The sequence below is a fragment of the Scylla paramamosain genome, chromosome 45 (genome assembly GCF_035594125.1).
Source record: "Scylla paramamosain isolate STU-SP2022 chromosome 45, ASM3559412v1, whole genome shotgun sequence".
NCBI classification, from domain to species: domain Eukaryota; kingdom Metazoa; phylum Arthropoda; class Malacostraca; order Decapoda; family Portunidae; genus Scylla; species Scylla paramamosain.
In genome coordinates this window covers 5,590,001-5,612,500 of record NC_087195.1, presented here as the reverse complement: position 1 = coordinate 5,612,500, position 22,500 = coordinate 5,590,001, and the positions used below count along the sequence as shown (strand labels likewise).

The 22,500-nt window shown below is 39.2% G+C and overlaps 3 protein-coding genes across 9 annotated transcripts in view; 1 reads left to right on the top strand and 2 right to left on the bottom strand.

Annotated features, from left to right (window-relative positions):
- The window catches only part of LOC135094531 (protein unc-119 homolog B-like), a 26,162-nt gene extending 24,424 nt beyond the window's left edge, over window positions 1-1,738 (bottom strand). For both annotated transcript variants that reach the window (XM_063994716.1, XM_063994717.1), the window contains exon 1: window positions 1,513-1,738. In XM_063994716.1, coding sequence (XP_063850786.1) covers window positions 1,513-1,600 — 88 coding nt within the window. In that variant the 5' untranslated portion in view covers window positions 1,601-1,738. The remainder of the gene's footprint in view (window positions 1-1,512) is intronic.
- Window positions 1,739-1,822: 84 nt separating this feature from the next.
- LOC135094530 (progestin and adipoQ receptor family member 3-like) lies at window positions 1,823-17,294 on the top strand. Of its 5 annotated transcripts, none has more exons than XM_063994712.1 (9): window positions 1,823-2,654; window positions 4,265-4,371; window positions 5,974-6,124; window positions 6,468-6,630; window positions 6,925-7,077; window positions 7,658-7,737; window positions 8,077-8,200; window positions 8,303-8,393; window positions 9,184-17,294. In XM_063994712.1, the coding sequence occupies exons 3-9, from the start codon at window positions 5,991-5,993 to the stop codon at window positions 9,324-9,326; spliced, it is 888 nt and encodes a 295-aa protein (XP_063850782.1). In that variant the 5' UTR covers window positions 1,823-2,654; window positions 4,265-4,371; window positions 5,974-5,990; the 3' UTR covers window positions 9,327-17,294. The 5 variants fall into 5 exon arrangements, 4 of the variants coding, with proteins under 4 accessions (XP_063850782.1, XP_063850784.1, XP_063850783.1 ...); XR_010263859.1 differs by lacking the exon at window positions 1,823-2,654 and having other exon boundaries at window positions 3,096-4,371; window positions 9,184-11,474; window positions 11,564-17,294; XM_063994714.1 differs by lacking the exon at window positions 1,823-2,654 and having other exon boundaries at window positions 3,092-4,371; window positions 9,216-17,294.
- LOC135094532 (FUN14 domain-containing protein 1-like) overlaps window positions 13,639-22,500 on the bottom strand; it is a 12,932-nt gene continuing 4,070 nt past the window's right edge. For both annotated transcript variants that reach the window (XM_063994719.1, XM_063994718.1), the window contains exon 5: window positions 13,639-17,720. In XM_063994719.1, coding sequence (XP_063850789.1) covers window positions 17,457-17,720 — 264 coding nt within the window. In that variant the 3' untranslated portion in view covers window positions 13,639-17,456. The remainder of the gene's footprint in view (window positions 17,721-22,500) is intronic.

Here is a 22,500-nt window from a genome sequence, read left to right as displayed (position 1 = left end):
GCAGCAGAAGTAGTAGTAGTAGTAGCAGTAGTAGTAGTAGTAGTAGTAGTAGTAGTAGTAGTAGTAGTAGTAGTAGTAGTACGTAACACAACAACAACAACAACACAATAAACAAACACGGATTCAGTTTCTTGTCTTTAACATTATGATTAAAAATGAATATTATTACTTCGAGAACAGGAGAGAGAGAGAAAAAAAAATAATAATAGTAATAAAAACATGACTCTATTGGTTCATTATTAGTGTTGCGTTCAATTCACAGGACCGCTAAACACTCTCTCTCTCTCTCTCTCTCTCTCTCTCTCTCTCTCTCTCTCTCTCTCTCTCTCTGACGTCACTAAAGGTGCAATGTTTCTTTACTTGTTTATTTTGTTGTCAGAGAGAGAGAGAGAGAGAGAGAGAGAGAGAGAGAGAGAGAGAGAGAGAGAGAGAGAGAGAGAGAGAGAGAGAGAGAGAGAGAGAGAGAGAGAGAATGTTGAATTCCTTTTGACTAAACAAAGCAAAATCGAAAGAAAATAACGAAAGAAAACAGAAACATTATCACTCTTCCTTGAACGTAAAAGAAAGAAGAGAAAGAGGAAGAAAAGACTAAGAGGAAGAAGAGAAGACTAAGAGGAAGAGGAATAATGGAAAGACCAAGAGAAAGAGGAAGAAGAGAGAGAAGACTAAGAGTAAGAGGAACAAGGGAAAGAAAACCAGGAGGAAGAGGAATAATGGAAAGACCAAGAGAAAGAGGAAGAAGAGAGAGAAGACTAAGAGTAAGAGGAACAAGGGAAAGAAAACCAGGAGGAAGAGGAAGAAAGGAAAGAAAACTAAGAAGAGGAAGAAGAAAGAGAAGACCAAAAGAAAGAGGAAGAAAAGAGACAAGACTAAGAGAAAGAGGAAGAAGAGAGGACCAGGAGTAAGAGAAAGAAGAGAGAGAAAACCAAGAGGGAGAGGAGGAAGAGGAAGAGAGGAAAAAGAAAGAGGAAGAGGAAGAGCAGGCAGTCATGTCTCCTCTTGTCCTCTTGGTTAGGATGAGTCACGTTATCAAGAATGCCAGAAGAGGAAGAGGAATTTTACTTGCTCTGCTTCTCCTCTTTTCGTCGATAAGAGAGAGAGAGAGAGAGAGAGAGAGAGAGAGAGAGAGAGAGAGAGAGAGAGAGAGAGAGAGAGAGAGAGAGAGAGAGAGAGAGAGAGACTTTTCCATCATTAGTCACCTTTTATCGTGCATAACTTTTCCTTCTTCTCCTGCACAACTACAACAACAACAACAACAACAACAACAATAACAATAACAAGCACTGCCTGACCCACAGCCACGCATGAGCCTCGTCCTCATGACATTCCGAGGCGCCCTTTGTTGTGCAGCAGGTCATGAGGAGGGGCGGGAAGGGACGGGGGTGGGGTGAGGGGCGGGGCGGGTAGGGCGCGGGGGTGTGTTGTGACAGGTCGTGTTTGACGTTTGGGCGGCCGCTCAGACAGACAGACGCAGGTTTTCCTTGTCGCGGTGGTCGTGGTGGTCGTACTTACGCGTGTCGTAGCTGGGCACGTCCTTCCTGGACTTGGCAGTCCTCATCACTCCTTTCTTGTTGGCCACGTCAGCCGTTAGCACACTCATAGTCCTGTGTGGCCGCGCGGCGCACGGACCAGTCACGCACCCTCACGTCCGCGCCGTCAGGCTCCCTCAACTGAGCGAGGTATTTACAGGCAGCGGAACACCTGCCACGATCGGAGTGTGTCTCGAGTGTCTGCCTGGCGCCGGCCCGCGGGACATCAGGACGGCGGCGCGGAATGCTATCAGCGGCACCTCAACCCTCCGTGGCGGCGGTTGGCGCGTGCCTCGATCCCTTCCAGGTGGATCCGCGGCCGCTCGTCGCGCCACCTGCCGCCGCTCGCCGCTAAGAGATCGATAACTCCCGGCGTCTATAGCGGGCGAGACTCAGTCCAGTTTTTACAGTTTCTCTGGCTTTCGTCAACACTTTCCAGAGTGGTGTATGGGGGCGGCCGTAGGGCCGGGGCGGGAAGGGGTGTGCTGGCGCCCACACCTTTGCTGGCCCGCGGCACCAGCCCGGGGTGGTGGCCTGGCCTAGCTGGCGGGGGCGCTGCTGTGGCCCGGGGCCGCCTCCACACACCCGCCCCTGAGTGAACGTTTGCACAAGTCTTCGCGCCATGTGCTCTGCGGGACTGTACATTCCAGGCTGCGGCTCTGGCGCTACGGTGGCAGGCGGCGGCCAGGGCGCTGGTCACTGCCAGGCACCCAGGGGCGTGTGGGCGCCAGCCTTGGGGCGTGCTGGCAGGATCAACCGACCCGCCCCGCCCGCCCCCGCCCTGAAGGAAGGCGGTTGTCACCGCCCCGGGCTGTGGGCCACCAGGCACCATCTGGCCGCCCCTCGCCCTTGTCCCTGTGTGTGTGTGTGTGTGTGTGTGCTGTTTTGTAATGTGCTGAGGTCTATAGCTTGTTTCCTCCCACAAAGCATACCTCATGCACGTTAATAAGCGCGCGCGCACACACACACACACACACACACACACACACACACACACACACACACACACAAGCACCGTTACTGTACAAGTTTTTTGTGCCCATTACTTGTACACACACACACACACACACACACACACACACACACACACCGCGGGGCAAGGTTGTCTTGACATCTTAACAAGACGTATGTACATTTGACACTATCGATAAGACACCATGACCCGTGAACCCAAACTAAATATAAAGGAAGAATAAAGGAAAAAATTTTTAGTCGTTCACTAATGCTCTTTTTGTTTCATATATATATATATATATATATATATATATATATATATATATATATATATATATATATATATATATATATATATATATATATATATATATATATATATATATATATATATTATATATCATTTTTATTTTTTTTATAACAAGAGCAGACAGCAATATATATATATATATATATATATATATATATATATATATATATATATATATATATATATATATATATATATATATATATATATATATATATATATATATATATATATATATATATATATTATATATCATTTTTATTTTTTTTTTATAACAAGAGCAGACAGCAATTTTTCCCTTTATTTTTTTTTACCCTTGACGATTTATACGCATCTGAAAAAAATAAATAAATAAATAAAATGAAATAAAAATAGTCATCATTATAGAAAATTAATACACAAAAACCGGAAGAAAACCAGTCATTAGTAAACTTAATGTTACGGAAGCTTGAGATTTAGACGAACAACAGGGAAGGAAGAAAAAAATAAATAGAACCTGCATACAAACTGGTTCACATTTAGGGTTCAGCGAAGCAGCGAATAAATTACCGAACCCTTGATGGTGACCTCGCGTCCTCTGGGGAGAGAGAGAGAGAGAGAGCACCATTCTTTATAATCTCTCTTATCACTGATAGCTGAATGGTTAATGAACTTTTCTCTGCTTCACATCAACACAAACACAAGTGCATATCAGTGAGATCGCGGAACGCCCCTACTGAACTACCGGTGATGGAGAGAGAGAGAGAGAGAAGGGGGGAGAGAGTAATAATAAACTTTTAAAGCCATAAATAAAGGAAAATAAGGTGAAAATAAGGAGAAAGATCAGAAAAAAGGAAAAGGAGAGAAAAAAAAAAGATGAAAACAGAGAGAGAGAGAGAGATTCATGAACGAGTAAAGATAAAGTTGTAAAGCAAAAAAAAAATAAAGGTAAATAAGATAAAAGCAAGGAGATAGATGAGAAAAATGAAGAGGGGAAAAATATTAAAGATAGATAAGGAAGAACGTGGAGAGAGAGAGAGAGAGAGAGATAAGGATAAAGAATGAAGCACAATCTTTTTATCACCACTAATCCTGCTCCTCCTCCTCCTCATCCTTTCTCGTGTTTACTCACTTAGCAACGGGTTCACAAATACCTCCCTTGTTATGTATCGATTTTGTATCATGTTGTCGTATCGATTAAGCCTTTTAATTATATGGTATATGAGTTAGTGCGTTATGTATATGTGTACTGGTATAATCTCTCTCTCTCTCTCTCTCTCTCTCTCTCTCTCTCTCTCTCTCTCTCTCTCTCTCTCTCTCTCTCTCAGAACATAAGAGACAAGTAAAAAAATAAACTTGCTGGGGATTATGACAAATTTTCGTCCGTTTATAAAAATAAATAAATAAATAACAGATTAAACATAACTAACTAAAGGACCGAAACCTCTCACTACCTCTTATTTCTCCCACTCTTTCTCGGCTTGTTCCCTAGGCCAGTGAGAGCCCCGAGAGGAGCCCTCAGGGTATAGGGTCCCCCGGGTGAGGCAGGGGTGTGTCCATCCATACATACCCTTAGACACTTGGAAGAGAGGACGTGAGGTAATGGAATAAACAGACGTTGGAGTAAAGGGCTGGAGTACTTTTTCTGGGAGTTTTTATCTGGTTTCCATTACTTGCAGGTGGGAAAATAAAGAAATGTACTGATAATTTAATGGGAGTATGGTAAATGTAAGGGTAAATGAAGGAAGAAAAGAGAATAGGTGAGAGGAAGGAGTGCGAGGAGAGTAAACAAACATATTTCGTGGCTTATGAATGAAAACAGCTTGACATGGCGTAGGTGTACGTGTGTGCATAGCTGTGGTTGTAGTCCAGGGGTTTCAAGGGCAGCAGGGTGTAGTGCCGCAGGGTAAGTCTCCAAAGTGGTTATAAAAGAATGAGGAAGTGAATCTAATGTTACTCGTTTGTAAGGTACTTTATAAATGACTCCTGTGTTTATTCTTTATACATATATCTCTGCATTTCGTTGTTAAAATGTTTTGTTTATCGAGATTACATGCTTCTTATCATTTACTTTTTTTTATCTTAATTTTATATTTATTAAGTACTTTATAAATGACGTATTTTTGTACATGTCTGCATATCTTGTTTTATAGATTTGTTTTATCAAGATTACAGTTTTTCCTTCTTATCAGTTGCTTTTTATCTGTTAGTTTTTGTATTTTCATGTTTGTCTTTTGTGTATTTCTGTATTCTCTAAGATACATTACTTTCCTTCACTTGCTCATAAGTCATTCAGGTACAGACTTGCTTGCTTTATTTATTCATTCATTCATTCATTCATTCATTTCTTTCTCATTTTCTTTCTTTCTTTTTCTTTTTCTTTTCTTTCTTCCTTCCTCCCTTCTTTACTTAATAAGACTTTCTTCCCATCTTTCTTTATTCATTTATTTATTCACCAAGACTCACACTTCTCTGCCTATTCACCATTTACATCTCAGTTATTACCCACACAGTCGTACATCTTTCAATTCATCAAGACTCACATTCCCTCACTACACACACACACACACACACACACACACACACACACACACACACACACACACACACACACACACACACACACACACACACACACACACACACACACACACTTTCACAACCATTAACCCTTTCTCTGGCATTTGACAAGTTTCCTTCACCACATACTACTCTAAACCACTTACTATTTATTCTACAGCCACTTCTTAGCATCATACTGGCTAGACATTGGATAATCTGTTTTTTTTATCCATTTTCTTCCTTGTCAATGCTCTGAAAGATTCTGTACCATTGCATAATCTGTTTTTATCCCATTTTCTTCCTTATTGATGCTCTGAAAGATTCTGTACCATTGGATAATCTTCTCTTTTTATCCTGTTTTTCTTCCTTATCAACACTCTGAAAGATTTTATACAGAGCCATTAGTATTATAAAGTGCTCCATATTGAACGAGAAGCAAGGCCATCCACAGATCACACACATTTCTAAAAGTCATTGATCTTGATAAAGTGCTCAACTATCAAGATAACATCACCAAAACACACAGAGATAAGCCACAGCCCTGGACTTTGCCACCAGAGGGTCAGGATGGCCATCAGGTTAGGAAATGGTCACTTGTCACTCTGGTCATTCACTGGTTCCTCTCCCCTCATGACACAGGGCACAGTAACGGTAGGATGTGTCAGAGAAGGAGGAAGAATGACTACCGCACCACCGTTTCCTTCCATCAAGCGCCAGCCTACCTAAGAACTAACCCGTATATTAGAAAGGGTTATCGCGCCAATCTGTCCACCCTACAGTGTTTCCGAAGGTGATTACTGGACTCCCGTTATTCTTTCTTGTATTCTGAAGCACTTTGAGTATAATTGAAATTGTACTCAAAGTTTTAATCAGTTCAGGATTAATTACTTCACTTGCTTTTTTTGTCAATTACATCTTAAAATTGGGCTCAAAACATCCAGCACCTTATGATTCCCAGCAGTCAAAGGGTTAGTGTGTCATGAAATTGTACTTAAAACTTCCACACATTATGATTCCCAGGACTGAAAGGGTTAATCAGTTGAAATTCACTCTCTTTTTGTCATTTACATCACAAAATTACACTACAAACATTCAGCACCTTAAGGGTTAATGTGGCTAATCACCCTTGCCAGCCTCTTCTCCTGGAACAATGAGACCCTGAATGTGTGGTCACACCTGGCGGGGTTCGTGGTGTTCCTGGGACTGCTGGTGTACGACGTGGTGTTTGTATTCCACCAGTACCGCGGCACACGCCACGACGCGGTGGTGGTGGCCTTTGTCCTCGTCTCCTTCATGGTGAGGCTGATGTGGTTGATGGTGAAAACTACTATTATGAAATGCTGGGGTTGTTTGTGGTGAGGCTGTGGTGATCCACAAAATACGAAGCTCACATATAAAACATTTACACACTAACATAAAAGAAAAAAAAAAGAAAAAAAAAAAACTAACACAATAAAGATTTACACAATTTCCCTCAGTGCTACTAACTGCTGCACACCTTCCCTCAGTGCTACCAACTGCTGCACACCTTCCCTCAGTGCTACCAATTGCTGCACACCTTCCCTCAGTGCCACCTCTCTGCTGCCCCAGGTGTGCATGCTGCTGTCCTCGCTGTACCACACACTGAATTGCCGCTCAGAGGAGTCCTGTCGGCGCTGGCTTTCCTATGATATCTTTGGAATCTCCGCGTCCTTCCTGGCCATCTTCCTGAGTGGCATTTACTACGGGTTTTGGTGTCCTGAGGTGAGGGGGCTGTGGGTGGTGGGGGTGATGGGTTGAGTGAGTGAGTGAGAGTGATTGATTGAGTGAGGCAGATATACAGACAGAATAGAGTGAAAATAGGATAAAAAATATGTAGAAATAGGAGATTAATTGATTGATTGACTGAAAGATTGACTGAGAATAAAGAAAAGAATAAAAACTAGATAGAAATAGAAGATTGACTGACTGACTGACTGACTGACTGACTGAGTGGTGGAGTGAGGCAAACAGATATACAAACAAAACATAACCGGATAAAAATAAATGCCTAAAATTAATAGAAAAATAAAATTGCCTCATTAACAGACCGACCGAGAGACTGAAGGAATGACTAACTAATTAAAATCCATGTACATAATTCACTATTGAAAATATTACTGTAGTCCATTTTCTTCACATATTGTACCATTCTTACGTACACATATCATTAGTATTTTATTACAACTATTGTGTGACGGCCTTGGGTGAATGTGACAACTATTAATATTATTATTATTATTATTATTATTATTATTATTAGTGTCGTTATTGGTGTTATTATCATTGTTATTACACCTGACAGTACCTGGGAGTAAGAAACACATACATGGCTCTCGTCGGCTGCCTCTTCCTGGGAGCGATGACGTTTCTTCTTAACCCTAAGTAAGTGTATTCCATCGGCTTATTGCTCCGTCAGGAAAATTGTATTTCCTCACGTTTTTCCTTGCTCTTTTGGTACAGTTTCTTACACTGTGTACTTCTAGTGTTGATTGTGTGCTGTAATCTTATTCTGAATGTTAACTTACTCTAAAATTAGCATTACTATTATTTATATACTTTAAATAGAAATTGCCCAGCTACTCTCTGTGAATTACTTTAATATCCAAAGTTTACCCATATACTTTAAATAGAAACCACTCGTTTCTTTCCTCAAATCACTCCTAAAAAGATAGATTTACCCATATACTTTCCCTTCATGCTTCCCTTTCTGTGTGTCTCCAGGCTGATGGGGTCGGAGTGGGACAACACAAGGGTGGCTCTGTTCACCGGCTGGGCAGTATCTGGCCTGCTCCCCCTCGCACACTGGATGTATATTCACGGTGGCTTTAATCACGGCATTGTACAGGTATATACACACACACACACGAACACAGGTGATGCAGTAGATGGGTGTTACAGTAGACAGGTGCCAGACAGGTGTTGCAGTGCTTCATCTTCTCGTCCCCAGGTGTTCCTCCCCCGCATCATTGTTATGTACATCATCAGTGGGGCGGCAGTGTTCGTCTACCTGGGCAAGATTCCTGAGCGGTACTTCCCAGGTAAGCCCAGACATGTATCTCATTAACTTACCTGCTGGTCTGTTAGTATTGTTAGGTTAGGTTTGGTTTAGTTCAGTTAGGTTAGTTTAGGTTAAGCTGTAAAGACAGTACTGTGAGTTGTAATTATAATATCTTACTTAAAGCCACTGTCAAGAAATCTAGCTTAAGTATTTATTTTTTTGGCTGTATAAGTAGTAGTAATATAGCAGCAGTAGTATAAGTCCTTGGTAGTGACAATAGCAAACATCACCCTTTGTGTAGTAATATAAATAGTAATATAAGTAGTAGAACAGTAGCAATGATTTTCTTAGTCTAGTAATAGTAGTAGTAATAATAATAGTATTAGTAATAGTAATAATAATAATAGTAACAATAGTTTTAGTAATAGTAGTAGTAATAATAGTATTAGTAATAGTAGTAATAGTAATAATAGTAATAATAGTAATAGTAATAGTGATAGTAGTAGTAACAATAGCAATAATTTCCCTGTGCAGTGTTATTAGTAGTAGTAGTAGTAGTAGTAGCAGTAATAGTAGCAGACAACTGACTAACCCCAGCAGCAGCGTGTTACACCACCACCACCACCACCACCACCAGTCCCTGCAGTAGCTCTTGGTGTAGTAATATAGTAGTAGTAGTAGTAGTTGTAGTAGTTGTAAAAGTAACACTCATTCCCCTGTGCAGTAATATAAGTAGTAGTAACAGCAGTAGTAACAATAATCACCACCATCACCACCACTATCACCAGCCCCCACAGTAGCCATGTAGACACTAGCCATGCACTTTGCAGGTCGCTTTGACATAGTGGGCTCCTCTCACCAGCTGTGGCATCTCATTGTGGTGGCGGCACTCATCTACTGGCACCAGACTGGCCTCCTGTATGCCAAGTTCAGGCTTACCTATGGCTGCCGTGCTGACCTCATTGATTTGTGAGATGACATGTAGACAGACACAGACATAGGCACACCACACACACACACACACACACACGTACATACACACACATGGTATTCTGAAATGCTTTGGTGTCTCATCACGACTATTTTCAAAGGCCACAGAGGTGATTAGCCAGGTTCTCAAGGGTGTTTCTCCTGCTCATAATGTGGAAATCTTGTTAATCTATCACTAGAACTGTAAAAACACCCTTGAAAACCCGTGTCACTTCAACTAGAGCCTTTTGAAAGTAGTGGAGCTGTGGTGTAGAAGTGTTTGAGAATATGGTACCTATGCACACACACACACACACACACACAGCTTTGGCTCGGACCCTGTACTATACAACTAGGTAAATACACACACACACACACACACACACACAATGCAGCTTATGATCTATCAAAAAAAAAAATACAAGACAAAAACATTTCCAATACAACCTAATCTAAAATTACTGAGCATTCCACACACACACACACACACACACACACACACACACACACACACACACACACACACACACACACACACACACACACACACACATGGAGGTCCCAGTGTGTAATATAAAGTCTTACAGCATATCAGAGCTTCAGAGCAAAGGACCTACAAGTGTTAATCTCGATATTCAGGGTATGATAAGTTTTAAGAGTTTTTTAATAGTCCCCCCTGTAAGACTTAAGCTCAAAGGGAAAGTCACAGTGATATTATAATGTTGTGCTGTTCAGTGTTCAGAGTTTGTATGAAAGAGAGTTGTTGTTAATGGGCTATTTTGAAATTTATAGTATTTATTTATTTTTTTGTTCATATTTTAATAGTTTATGGATTCTCTTCTTTTTTTTTTCTTGTTGTTTGTTTAAGTTTTGTTGTTTATGCTTATAGTATATATATTTGCAGGATTTAAAGTGTTCAGAATTTTCTTGGCCAGATCTCGGAATTTATGTGAAAAAAAAATCCTGTTAATTGGTTTGTTTTAAGATTTTACAGGATTCTGAAATTCTTGGGGTTCAGAATTTATATATGAGAATTTTTGTTAGTGGAATTGGTGAAGATTTACTGAATTTGAATTTTTATATGCCAAAATTTACGTGAAAACAATAATTGGTAATTGGGTTGTTTAAATTTCTCGTACTGTATTTAGGTTTTTGTTTATTTAATTCAGTTACTTATTTATTTATTTATTTATTTATTTATTTATTTATTTATTTATTTATATACTTATTTATTTATTTATTTACATATTCATTTTTTGGAAAGCTGTTATTTATTTATTTATTTATTTACTTAACATATTAATTTTTGGGAACCTGTCATTTATTCACTTCTTTACATAATAATTTTTGGAACAATTTACATGAATAAGAATCACTCACCGTGTAATCACAAGAATTTTCAATGTAATTTAGTGTAACAAGGACGGTAGGCAGAGTGAGAATTGTCAACGAAACTTGGTGTAATGAGGAAAAATTTCAATGTAACTTGCCACGATGAGGGAAGAGCAGTGGTTGTGTGGAGTGGTGTTGAGGATGTGGTGGTGCCTTGCGTGTGGTGCACCTCTTGTTCTGGCTGTGTGTGGTGTTAAGTGGTATTTAACGGGAAGAAAATAACCCTTTACTATTTAACTCTCGTTGTCTAACCCTCTCACTTCTATTTTCCACTTTTCCTTGATAATAACTCAAACGTTTCTTACTATACAGTCACATAGAAATTACAAACTCTACTCATTTAATCCTTTTTTTTTTGTTAACCCTTCACTATTTAACTCTCACTATCCAACCCTTTCACTATCCAACCCTTCCACTTCTATTTTCCACATTTTTTCCTTAAAAACTAATAACCGTCAAACATTTCTTCCTATTTTAGTTACTGTTAAATAGTACACAAGCTAGAAATCACGAACTCTACTAATCTAATACATTTCTTTACTGTAAACACTTATAAAAACTCCATACATTGCCTTTTGGTGCTGGGGCTCATTGCATATCACATTGGAAGGGTGAAAGGAAGGGTAGGTGCTGTAGTGTTTAATGGGTGAAAACTTGGGAGCTAGGAAGAGCTTGAGAATTTAGGTGCTACAGTATTCAGTGGGTGGTGAAGACTTGTTAGGAAGAGTTTAAAAAGTTTGGTGGTTTCAATATTAAGTGGGTGAAGACTTGGGGATGTTAGGAAGAGTTTAAAAAGTTTGGGGGATGTTAGGAAGAGTTTGAAAAGTTTGGTGGTTCAATATTGAGTAGGTGAAAACTTAGGGATGTTAGGAAGAGTTTAAAAAGTGTATTGGTTCAGTATTAAGTGGGTGAAGACTTGGGGATGTTAGGAGGAGTTTGCATTTAAAGGAAGGTTAGTAATGCAGCATTCAGTGAGAGAAGACTGGAGTATCAGGAAGAATATAAAGAAAGATTAGTAAGATCAGTGAAGATTTTGGGAACCTTAAGATTTCAAACTGATTCCTTGACACACACACACACACACACACACACACACACACACACATCTATCCCAGTGATCTAAGTCCTACATTAATGATAGGACACTCACTGTATTAGTAAGGCCACTAGTGTTAAGGAGAAGTCAGGCTCAAGTACTAATGATAATCAAGATAGTCTTCCATTGTAATTGTACCTCAGTGTTTTGTTATTGTTTCTTGTTCATATTGGGGAGTGGAGAGTATGTTAGTGATGGTAGGTTGGTGCTTTGATAAATTTTGATGGGTTTTGATAGGGTTTGTTGTGTTTTGATAGGTTTTTAGTGAAATTGTGATGAATTCTGGGGTTTGCTCTCTCTCTCTCTCTCTCTCGAAGACCGTCTGTGCTTATTGGGTCTGTGTCTCTCGTGAAGCTTCAGATTAGCAGCTGTTGTGTAGTCATGGTCAGAAGTCTAGTCATCTGCAGTCTTCAGAATAAGGGTTTGGTGCAGGAAGCCATCAGGCCTACACGTGGCAGTCCCTGTATTAAACATGCTTGCTTGATTCCACCTGTCATCTTCCGTTAATTTGTCTAGTCTTTTAAAGTTCTCTAATGACTAATTATTGAGTCAATTCCATTAATTTGATAATCAATTCCTTCATTCTTTTGGGAGTGGCACCTCTGTCGGCCTCCTTTTTTTTCTTTTTTAAGTATACAAATTTTGTTTCCTCTTAGCTTGTGTCCTTACGTAAATAAATAAATAAATACTAGACTTCTGGCCAGAACTGTACTTGAATCCTTGCATGAACATTGTGTTAGTGTGGGTGTGGTGCTGGGCGGGTCGCTGAGGGTAGCTGTCGTCGTTTACTCTGCTGCTGTGATGGGGCTGCTGGGTCGTGACTTAGACGAGCAATACTGGTGTGCAATATTTAGAACGTAGTGCTTTTGTATTTATTAGTGACTAGGTGCTGTGGTGGGTAGCTTTTATGACACTCAGTATTTAAGTTGTGTGTGTGTGTGTGTGTGTGTGTGTGTGTGTGTGTGTGTGTGTTGAAAGTAGACAGAGTAAGATACTTTGAATTGTCAACTTTCTCATATATTACAATTTTATTATTTAATTTAGAAAACTCATTATTTATACAGAAAATAAAGATACCTAAAGCCACCAGCTTAATTTCCTTATGAAATGTCCAGACAATCTTTGTTATCAACCCATTTGTGTCACAGGATAATTGATTAGTCTGATAACTAAAGATTTATCCTTTGACTTTTCATGATATTGTCTTGTAGATTTCAGTACATTAATTAGTTATGGATCAATACCTCAGGTTCCTACATTGTTCCTTTTTATTGTAACTTTTGTCAGGTTTGCACTTTCAGGAAATGGCTCAATGTGTGAAAAAATATTCAGAAAAATGTTTATCACCACCTGTGTTCTTTGGATCATTGTTGACTGTTCTTGCAAAGCTTCCAACTTTCATCAGGACCACTTTGAAAGGCTACAGGGACAACAAGTCAGCTTCTCACGTGTTTCTCCCTGATCAACAAGACAGAATCGCTTAGAAAGAATATAAGTTCCTAAGTCACAAAATGATCAGAAAAAACAACAAACTCTTCATCAGACAGCTAATGAAAACAAAGCAAGACAGTCTTTTGGATGGCTAAAAGTCACACAAGAATCAGAAAAACAGTCTTCATCAAACAGCTAATGAAAACAAAGCAAGACAGTCTTTTGGATGACTAAAAGTCACACAAGAATCAGAAAAACAGCTAATGAAAACAAAACATGGCAGTCTTTGGATGGCTAAAGTCACACAAGAATCAGAAAAAACAACAAACTCTTCATTAAACAGGTAACAAAAACAAGAACAGATCAGTCACACGAGGGGTATGAAAAAGATGCAGCATTGTTGAGTTGGCTAACTTTACTGTATAAAACAAATCACAGACTAGACTGATTACATGGCTAAGTAGACTAAGTACAGTACTGGAACACTTGATAACATCCGGCCTCTCCCTTACGCTAAATCTTGGACAGCCTGCGCCTCACCACCAACTGCATATTTACAAGTTCCAACATCTACATTGAGAGAAATGGGATGTAACAGGGTGGGTTTTTAAATTTTTCATATTCCGTCAACTTGAAAAGGCACGTGCATTCTTGTTAGATATTGCAATGTAGGTTTTTGCTATAGTTCAGAATACAGTATTTGACATTAGGGAGTATTTGTGTTAGTGTGTGTGTGTGTGTGTGTGTGTAAGGATCGGCTTAGCTTCACTGTCAACACTTCACAGTAATATTTGGTGTTGTAATACTGGCTGAGTTCAATGCCTGTCATCTGTACTTAAAGCAGCCCCCCCTTGAGCCTCACAGAATCATAACCTTACCACTAATATGATATGGTATCCGGTCAGTGAAGGATACAACAGTTACTTATACCTCAATTCACTCTGAGATTAAATTATATACAGACTGACAAACACACGAGACTTCTGATAACACATGGATTAATTAGTGTCTTGTGCGTCCCAATAGCCGAGGAAATAATTACAGGAATATTACCCAAAGTCAAAATCCTCTCATTATCTTCCTGAACCAACACTGGACTTCTAATTTAAGTAACCCTAAGAAATTGAGTGGAGGCAATAAGCTCAATACTGATAACACAAGTATGCATTTCTTTCACCTGAAAACCAGTGGTACCAAAGTGAATATGAGTGAATCTGAGAACACCTGAAGACTAATAGCAATATTTATAGATATTTATAGATGTATTTGAGAACATCTTAAGAGCAATGGTACCAAAAATTATGTCAGTGTCACCCTCTACACTCCACACTCCCCTGCCTACGCCACTGAAGGCTCATCATGCAGGCCTTCAGGAATTAAGCCAACAAACACCATAAAGTCAATAAAAAAAATAAATAAATATTCTGACCTTGCCATCCACAATCTGTATAAACATTTCTATGTGATGGTATTTCTGTCAAGGTGTTTCTAGCTAGTCGAAAGATCAGAGGCTGTGTTAAGGTGGTCTGTTTTGTTAAATTCCTGCTCAGTTACAGTTTATTAGTCACTTTGCTATGTAAAAACACCTCTTTGGGTAAAAAACACTTTGGTGTAACTGACAGTTGGCAATATAGTGCCAAGTATTTGGAGCTTACAATGCCACTAGTCCCTCCTCACCTTACTCAGCTCTCTACTTATGAACCAAGACTACAACAAACAAGAAGACTCAGCTCTCTACTTATGAACCAAGACTACAACAAACAAGAAGACTGAGGTTCTAACAGTGGCTGACTTTAAACCACTCATATTGTTTGGCTACAGACTACAGTTGAGTGAAGTCTAATTAACAAGTGTACATTAAAGCCGGTAGAGGCAAGGCTAACACTCCAGAAAATGTTTTATGGATACCCGACTGTCATATTGGTAAGACTGAGCAATGAGGGAAAAAAATTTCTACCGCAGAGAATCACACAGACAAACTAGAAACTGGACACACTCAGACAGGAAATTTGCCACAATGAGGAAAGAGAACGTGGCAGAAATAAGCATGAATTTACTTGACATGAGTGTGTATTACAGGAAAAATGAGCTTACAAGAACAAGAGGAAGTTTTTTTGCTACTGGACAGAGATTAAGTTCAAGAGAGGTGCAGTTCACAACCATCTTCGTATAATAAATATCCTAAGCTCAGGAACTTGGGGTGTGGCTAAGGAACACATCCAGAAACTCGAGTCTCTCATCAAAACTATTTTCAAAGGCCACAGATTAGCTGGGTCCTCAAGGGTGTTTCACCAGTTCGTAATGCAGAAACCTTATTAATCTGTCACCAGAACTGTAAAAATACCCTTGAAAACATGTACAACTTCAACTACAGCCTTTTGAAAGTAGTGGCGTGGTGCAGACATGTTCCAAATATGGTTTTACGAGGCATTAGACTCTTAATCTTTGGAGACGCGGAAAACAAAGCCATCAGTGTCGGCCTCCTGGAAGATAAACACAGCCATCCAGCGCAGCACAACACAAACACTGAATTACAAGACCTGTTCAAAAAGTACCCAACCATTATCTTTCCTCAGAGTCTGATGCAACACAAAGGAGCAGAGGCAAGGGTGTTGGTAAGCTTTACTGTACCCGTGATAAAAAAGAGTAAAGGAAACGACACAGATGTTGGTACTACTGACATGAGAGGTGCCAAGTAGGAACAGACACCCCTTACACAGTAACATACATGGCAACTCTACCATTCCTGTGAAGCAGACAGGCCTGCCAACACTTCCAAATGAGTAAGAGATGAAGCATTTCATACATCCTCTGACCCAAGATAGCTGATACTTATTTTATCAGAGATGCATGCAACTTACTGCCTTACTGGAGGGGTCAGTAAGTGGCAGGCCGCGGCACACACATTAGTGATGACCTGGATGTGTGCAGCACCTGACAGCCACTCCAACATGTATACAAAAGTTTCCACCAATGCAAGAACCACCAAGATAAGTTTATCAAGCCACAAAGGGCCTTACAATATCAACAGGTGGTACAGTAACAAGGTCATCAAGCCAAAGAGAGCCTTATATATCAACAGGTGGTACAGTAACAAGTTTATCAATATCATAGGAGGTACAGTGAAGTTAAGCTGTGTATCTCCCTGCCTAAGACTGAATACTTTGTGAACAGATGTCATTTTTATAAGGAAACGTAAAGTCCGATAATAAAGTCAGCCAGTATTGTGTTTCCTCTAAAAATATACATAAAAAAAAAGTATGCAGCCAGTTATAATTCTCAAAGTATACACCATGAACTACTGCAATACACACAGCAACTAAACAAACTAAAGGTGATGAGATACCCAAGGAACACCATTGGGTACACACATGAACACCTGCAGATCTGTCAAGGCTGGAACACTGGACAAGTCACCAACAGAACACGAGACAGGAAAGGAAGAAAAATGACTGAGGTGAAAGTGAAGACAGTTGGAATGAAGCAAGTTGTCATGAGAAGAGAAATAAAGAAAGCCACAAATAAGGTAAAAATGAACACAGGAAGAATGAAACAAGTAACCAGACGAAGGAAAAGGAAGAAAATATAAGGATAGCAAATTATATGACATGGAAACAGTTGTGAAAGGAAGTGAAAAGGTTTAATGAAAAGTCCCTGGGAAAAATAATCATAAATTAAGTGAAACAACAAGACTACAACAAGAAGTAGGCATGTTGAAGAAACCAAGAGAGAGAGAGAGAGAGAGAGAAACATTATACCAGAAATCTGTAGAGGAAAATCCAATAAAAAAAAAAAAAAAGAGAACTAACAGAAAAAGGCAGAAGTGTGAGAGGAACATTAAACCAGAAACCTACACAAGAAAAAACAAGAGAAAAGACAAACCACTGCTAATACTGTGTGGGAGAGAAAAATTATACCAAAATAAGCAAGAAAAAGAAGAAAAAAACAAACTACTAATACAGAGAGAGAGAGAGAGAGAGAGAGAGAGAGAGAGAGAGAGAGAGAGAGAGAGAGAGAGAGAGAGAGAGAGAGAGAGAGAGAGAGAGAGAGAGAGAGAGACCCCAAGCACGAGTAAAGAGAGGAAGCAGCAATGTGGCCAGCAAAGGCTTCTTGGATCACCAATAACAGGAAGGGAAGCGTTGATAAGCACTGGCATCATTACAGTATCTCCGCCAAACCGTGTCTTCCAATAAGTCACATCAACAGCAGGCATAATTACAGTATTTTAGCAGTGCCGACCCCAAGCATGGTGCCGGCAGTGAAGGCCATAACGTACATGTTTAGCATGTACATCTCATCCACGCTGACCCGGCTGGTGTCGCCCAAAATGTGTCTGCGGTACAGGCGGCGGGCGGAATCCATCTTCTTGCCAAACCAGGAGTCTGCGCGGTGTTCAGCTCTGTTCATTGTGCGCTCCAGTCTGTCGGCAGCCTTCTCTAATGAACGGTCCAGGCGGCGAGCGGCGCTCTGCATGGGGTCCTGTGGTGGGAGGGATGGATTAGTGTGTGTGTGTGTGTGTGTGTGTACTATTGAGAAAACTCTAAACTGGTAAAACCAATGCATGAAAAAAAATAAAAAGATAACTATTTTAACAGCATAGAAAAGTTTTAATCTTCTTGTAGTAAAAACTGACACACACTTGACAATTTAGCGTTTTCATCACTCAGGCTTATGTACAAGTTAGACTTTTGTCAGTAGTGCATGTCTTGCCTTGCTGATCTACTGTATGAAGGGCTAATGAGCTATATAGATGGAGAGACTTCAATGACAACAAAATATTCCAGTTATATTTGAGAGATGTCAGGTTGGTGGACGGATAAAAAGACTCAGATGACTAGAAAATACTGATATGTTTCTTTGGATGAAATTATTGAATCTAAAAATGATTGGGTTAGTTACAAATAGCTCCTTTAGTACTTTAAGGCTAAAATGACTTGATTACTGTATTCACTTGGAGAAACTGTGGAAATTCTTCACTAAAACCAGCATATACTGTTAATGCAATGACAAGTGCTGCCATGACTCATGATGCAAGACATTAGCAGCAAGACAAAAGCTGCTCAAAATTTACAATGAAAAAATAACAAGATGGATAAATAAAATAAATAAATAAAAGCTAGCAAGAACAAATTTCTCATGCATTAAAATAAAAAGGGAGCATAAACAGTTTGGATTAATGAAGAAAAATTCACTACTGTATAAAATAAATAAATAAATAATGAAAAATCAATCAATCAATAAATAAATGATAAATAAAAAGGTTATGATTGATGAAAAAAATTTAACTACAATATTCAAAATAATAAAAAAGCATAATAGCCAGAATTAATGAAGAAAAATCATTACTGCCTTTATAATTGCATACAGAGAGAGAGAGAGAGAGAGAGAGAGAGAGAGAGAGAGAGAGAGAGAGAGAGAGAGAGAGAGAGAGAGAGAGAGAGAGAGAGAGAGAGAGAGAGAGAGTTACCTTCCTACTGCTAAAAACCACACTCACTTATCTAGTCAGCCTGTCAACCATGCAGTCAGCCAGTCACCCATACATACAGTCAGTCAGTCAGTCAGCCATGTACACAGTCAGTCAGTCAGTCAGTCAGTCAGATACACACACTTATTAAAAAAACATCCATTCAGCCAGTCAGCCATTCATACACTCAGCACACACTCTCGCATCATTCTCAAGCCATCAATCACCTGCCCTATAGATTCTAAGGTACACTTCCACAATGAGGGAAAAACAAAACAAGAACCATGAAAATAGAATAGCAAATCAGAGGAAAAGGAGGAAAAAGGAATAGTAAGTTAACTCAAGAAAACCAAGGAAAAGTGAAACAAATGAGGAAAAGGAGGAAAAGTGAATTTGTACACAACCTCACTACATTATAAGGATACCTCCAGGCAAAGTATTACTAGAGATGTTCACTACCTTATGAAAAAAAAAAGTAAATAAATAGATGAAATAATATAAAGAAATGAAGGTGAGAGAGAGAGAGAGAGAGAGAGAGAGAGAGAGAGAGAGAGAGAGAGAGAGAGAGAGAGAGAGAGAGAGAGAGAATGGCAGTATTTTGTTCATGGATCATGGATGAAAAAGGAAGAAGAGAGAAGAGGAAAATGGAAGAAGAGAAGAGGGTTAAAAAATAAATAAGTAGATGAAATAAATATAAAGAAATGAAGGTGACAGAGAAAGAGAATGGCAGTATTTTGTTCATGGATTACCGATGAAAAAAGGAAGAAAATAGAAGAGGATTTGTTTCAATATTCTGAGACACAGCAAGCACACAGGACAGAAAATAATGCATAAGAAAAAGAAATTAAAGAGAAGAGGATTTTATTTCAATGTTTCAAGACAGAGCAAGCATTCAAGAGAGATTATACACAAAGAAGAAAGAAGATAGGGCTTTGTTTTAATGCTTCAAGACTAAGCAAGGACACACGTTAGCTCCCATCACCCACGCAAGGCAGAGTAAAGCCGGGGGTGGCCAGACAACACAAGCGTCAAGTCACCCTGTGTTAGATTAAGGCTGTTATGATGCAAAGAGATGTCACACTAGATAGGCTATTCAGTTAGTGGTGCTGTTATCCATACTACAATGCAAAGAATTCTGACTCCCCTCGTACATATATCTCACAAACACACATACACAAGTACACACACACAGAGACACATCCACCACTCATTCTCATACCAAATTAGCATTCTCAATAGCACATCTCAAGCACTCCTGACAGACAAGGCTGAGAGGTATTGGCAGTGGTGGTAGTGGAGTGAAAGGACACTTACAACAGTGGTTCTTTAGGACGAAGCAATCCCCAACAGCACTCCCCCACCAAAGCTTGTGGCCAACACTATGTTCTCGCGGGCAAAGCGCACCGCCTGAAAAAACAGGACCTTTTACTCTCAGCCTCACCAGGGACACGGAAAATAAGAAATCTCAAACTCTGCCGGGAAAGAAAATGGGCCTCTTATGCTCAGAACACAGGGAAAATAAACATACTCAGGTTAAAACAAGGGAAAAAACACCTTTTACACTTGCAACACTGGGAAAATAAACACACTTAGGCTAACACAAGGGAAAAAACAACTCTTACTCTCAGCTTTACCAGAAACACAAGGGAAAAAAATAAATAAATAAATAAAATAAAATAAAATAAAATAAAATAAAAGATGCTTACTGTAACACAAGGAAAGAAAACGAAACCTCTTACACTCATGGGGGGGAAAAATAAATAAATAAATTTTAATACTCGGCTGACAGACAACAGAGGAACAAAGCATAAGGGTTAACAGCACTATCAGCACATTCATACATCTGGGTGCTGTTGCTGCTGCTGCTGGTCAGATTTGCACAGTGCTGGCCAAGAATGTAAACACAAAAGCACAAGATAAATTATAAGAAAATAAAAATAAAATGATAATGAATACGAGAAATAAGAAAATAACGGTGAAATTAAGGAAATGATGAATAATGAGTTGCTTTAATAATAAATAATAATAAAACTACAAAGTACATATAATTAACTGGACTAGTTTTTTGTTAATAGCCATGAATTATATAATGCAATAAACACTCATGAACTAAAAAGCTTACATCACTAACTTGAAAATAATAATAATAATAAAAAAACAATAATAATCTTGCAAAAATAAAGCAATATTACTGTGCTTTACCTAACAAGACAGACTGTCATTTTATACCACACTGGATGCTTTACCAATAACACACACACACACACACACACACACACACTCCTGTCATCTCTTAAGGGTCAAAAATTAGCTTTTCTTTATTTTCTTTCCCTTTTTTTTTTTTTTTTCCTTATGGAGGGGCACTGGCCAAGGGCAACAAAATAAAAAGAAAAGAAAAAAGGCCCATTTAGTTGCCAGTAAGAAATGACTGTCAGAAATTGGAGGATAAGTGTCTTGAAACCTCCATCTTGAAAGAGTTAAAGTCACAGGAAGGAGGAAATACAGAAGCAGACAGGAATTTCTGCCTCTAAACACTGAGAAATGAAGAACATGTACATAGAAAAACAATTACAGCTTTCACACACACACAGATACACACAAACACACACATTACAAACACCTTTTCTCTCTCTTCTGTTGTTCTGGCCGAGCAAAAGTAACCTTTTCAAACACAGCAAAACAATTCCAGCCAACGAACCAACACACACCATTTCTACACCACCCAAACTATGCATCCCAAGATCTCCCATCTCCCTGCCATTCCCCACCCATCTTTGCATTAGAGCTGGAAACAATATACAAGTTAGACGAAACACAACTAGCCTAGCATTAAGTTTGAAAGTATTAAACAGTGAGGAAAGGTATTGTGAAGTGTTAGAGGAGGACAAATATATACAGAAATGCTGTGCTCTCTCATCACAACTGTTTTCAAAGGCCACAGAGATGATCAGCCAGGTTTTCAAGACTGTTTTTCCACAAAATAACGTAGAAATCTTGTCAATCTGTCACTAGAACCGTAAAAATCCTTGAAAACCTGTGTACCTTCAGCTAGAGCCTTTTGAAAATAGTGCAGGTGTGGCCAGAAGTGTTTTAGAATACAACTAATCATGTAAAGGAGGCTGGGAAGAAGTGAAGTAACAAAGACAACATAAAAAAGTGGAGTGCAGGATGTGGGTACGAGAAAAACCCCTGTAATGTGGAAAGGCAAGAAGGAATATGAGAGATGGTGAAAGGGCCTATGTATATAATCCCAGTTGAAAAATCCTTGTACTATTGAAAGATAGATAGAATTTGAGAGACAGACATAAAGGAGAGAATGTTGACAGAGACAGTGTATGGAAAGGCAAGGAACAGAGAGAGAGAGAGAGAGAGAGAGAGAGAGAGAGAGAGAGAGAGAGAGAGAGAGAGAGAGAGAGAGAGAGAGAGAGAGAGAGAGAGAGAGAGAGGGGCGAAGAAGTGCAAGAAAGGATAATAATAACAAAAAAAAAAAGAAATATATCACAGCCACACTAATAAAAGGAAATTCAACAACAAAAGCATTAATGGAAATAAGAGATAGAGAGAAAAAAAACATTCAAAAGAGATATACACAACAAACACTGAATATCTTAATGTTAATAATAAAAAGAAGAGAAAGAGGATGAAATGTGATGAATAAGACATGCATAATGGAAACAAGGAAAAAATGCTAATGAATTAAAAAAGGAAATGAGAAAATGAGATCTATTCGAAGACCCTGGGAGCAAAATGAGAAGTAAAGAGAGAGGAAAGACAAGGAAAAGGAAATGAAAGAAG

Excerpts from the sequence above, each read along its gene's own strand:
- LOC135094530 (XM_063994712.1), top strand. The coding sequence starts at position 5,991 with ATGTGTCAGAGAAGGAGGAAGAATGACTACCGCACCACCGTTTCCTTC. Across the intron at positions 6,631-6,924 it reads TTGTCCTCGTCTCCTTCATG|GTGTGCATGCTGCTGTCCTC; the intron begins GTGAGGCTGATG and ends CTGCTGCCCCAG. Across the intron at positions 8,394-9,183 it reads TCCTGAGCGGTACTTCCCAG|GTCGCTTTGACATAGTGGGC; the intron begins GTAAGCCCAGAC and ends TGCACTTTGCAG.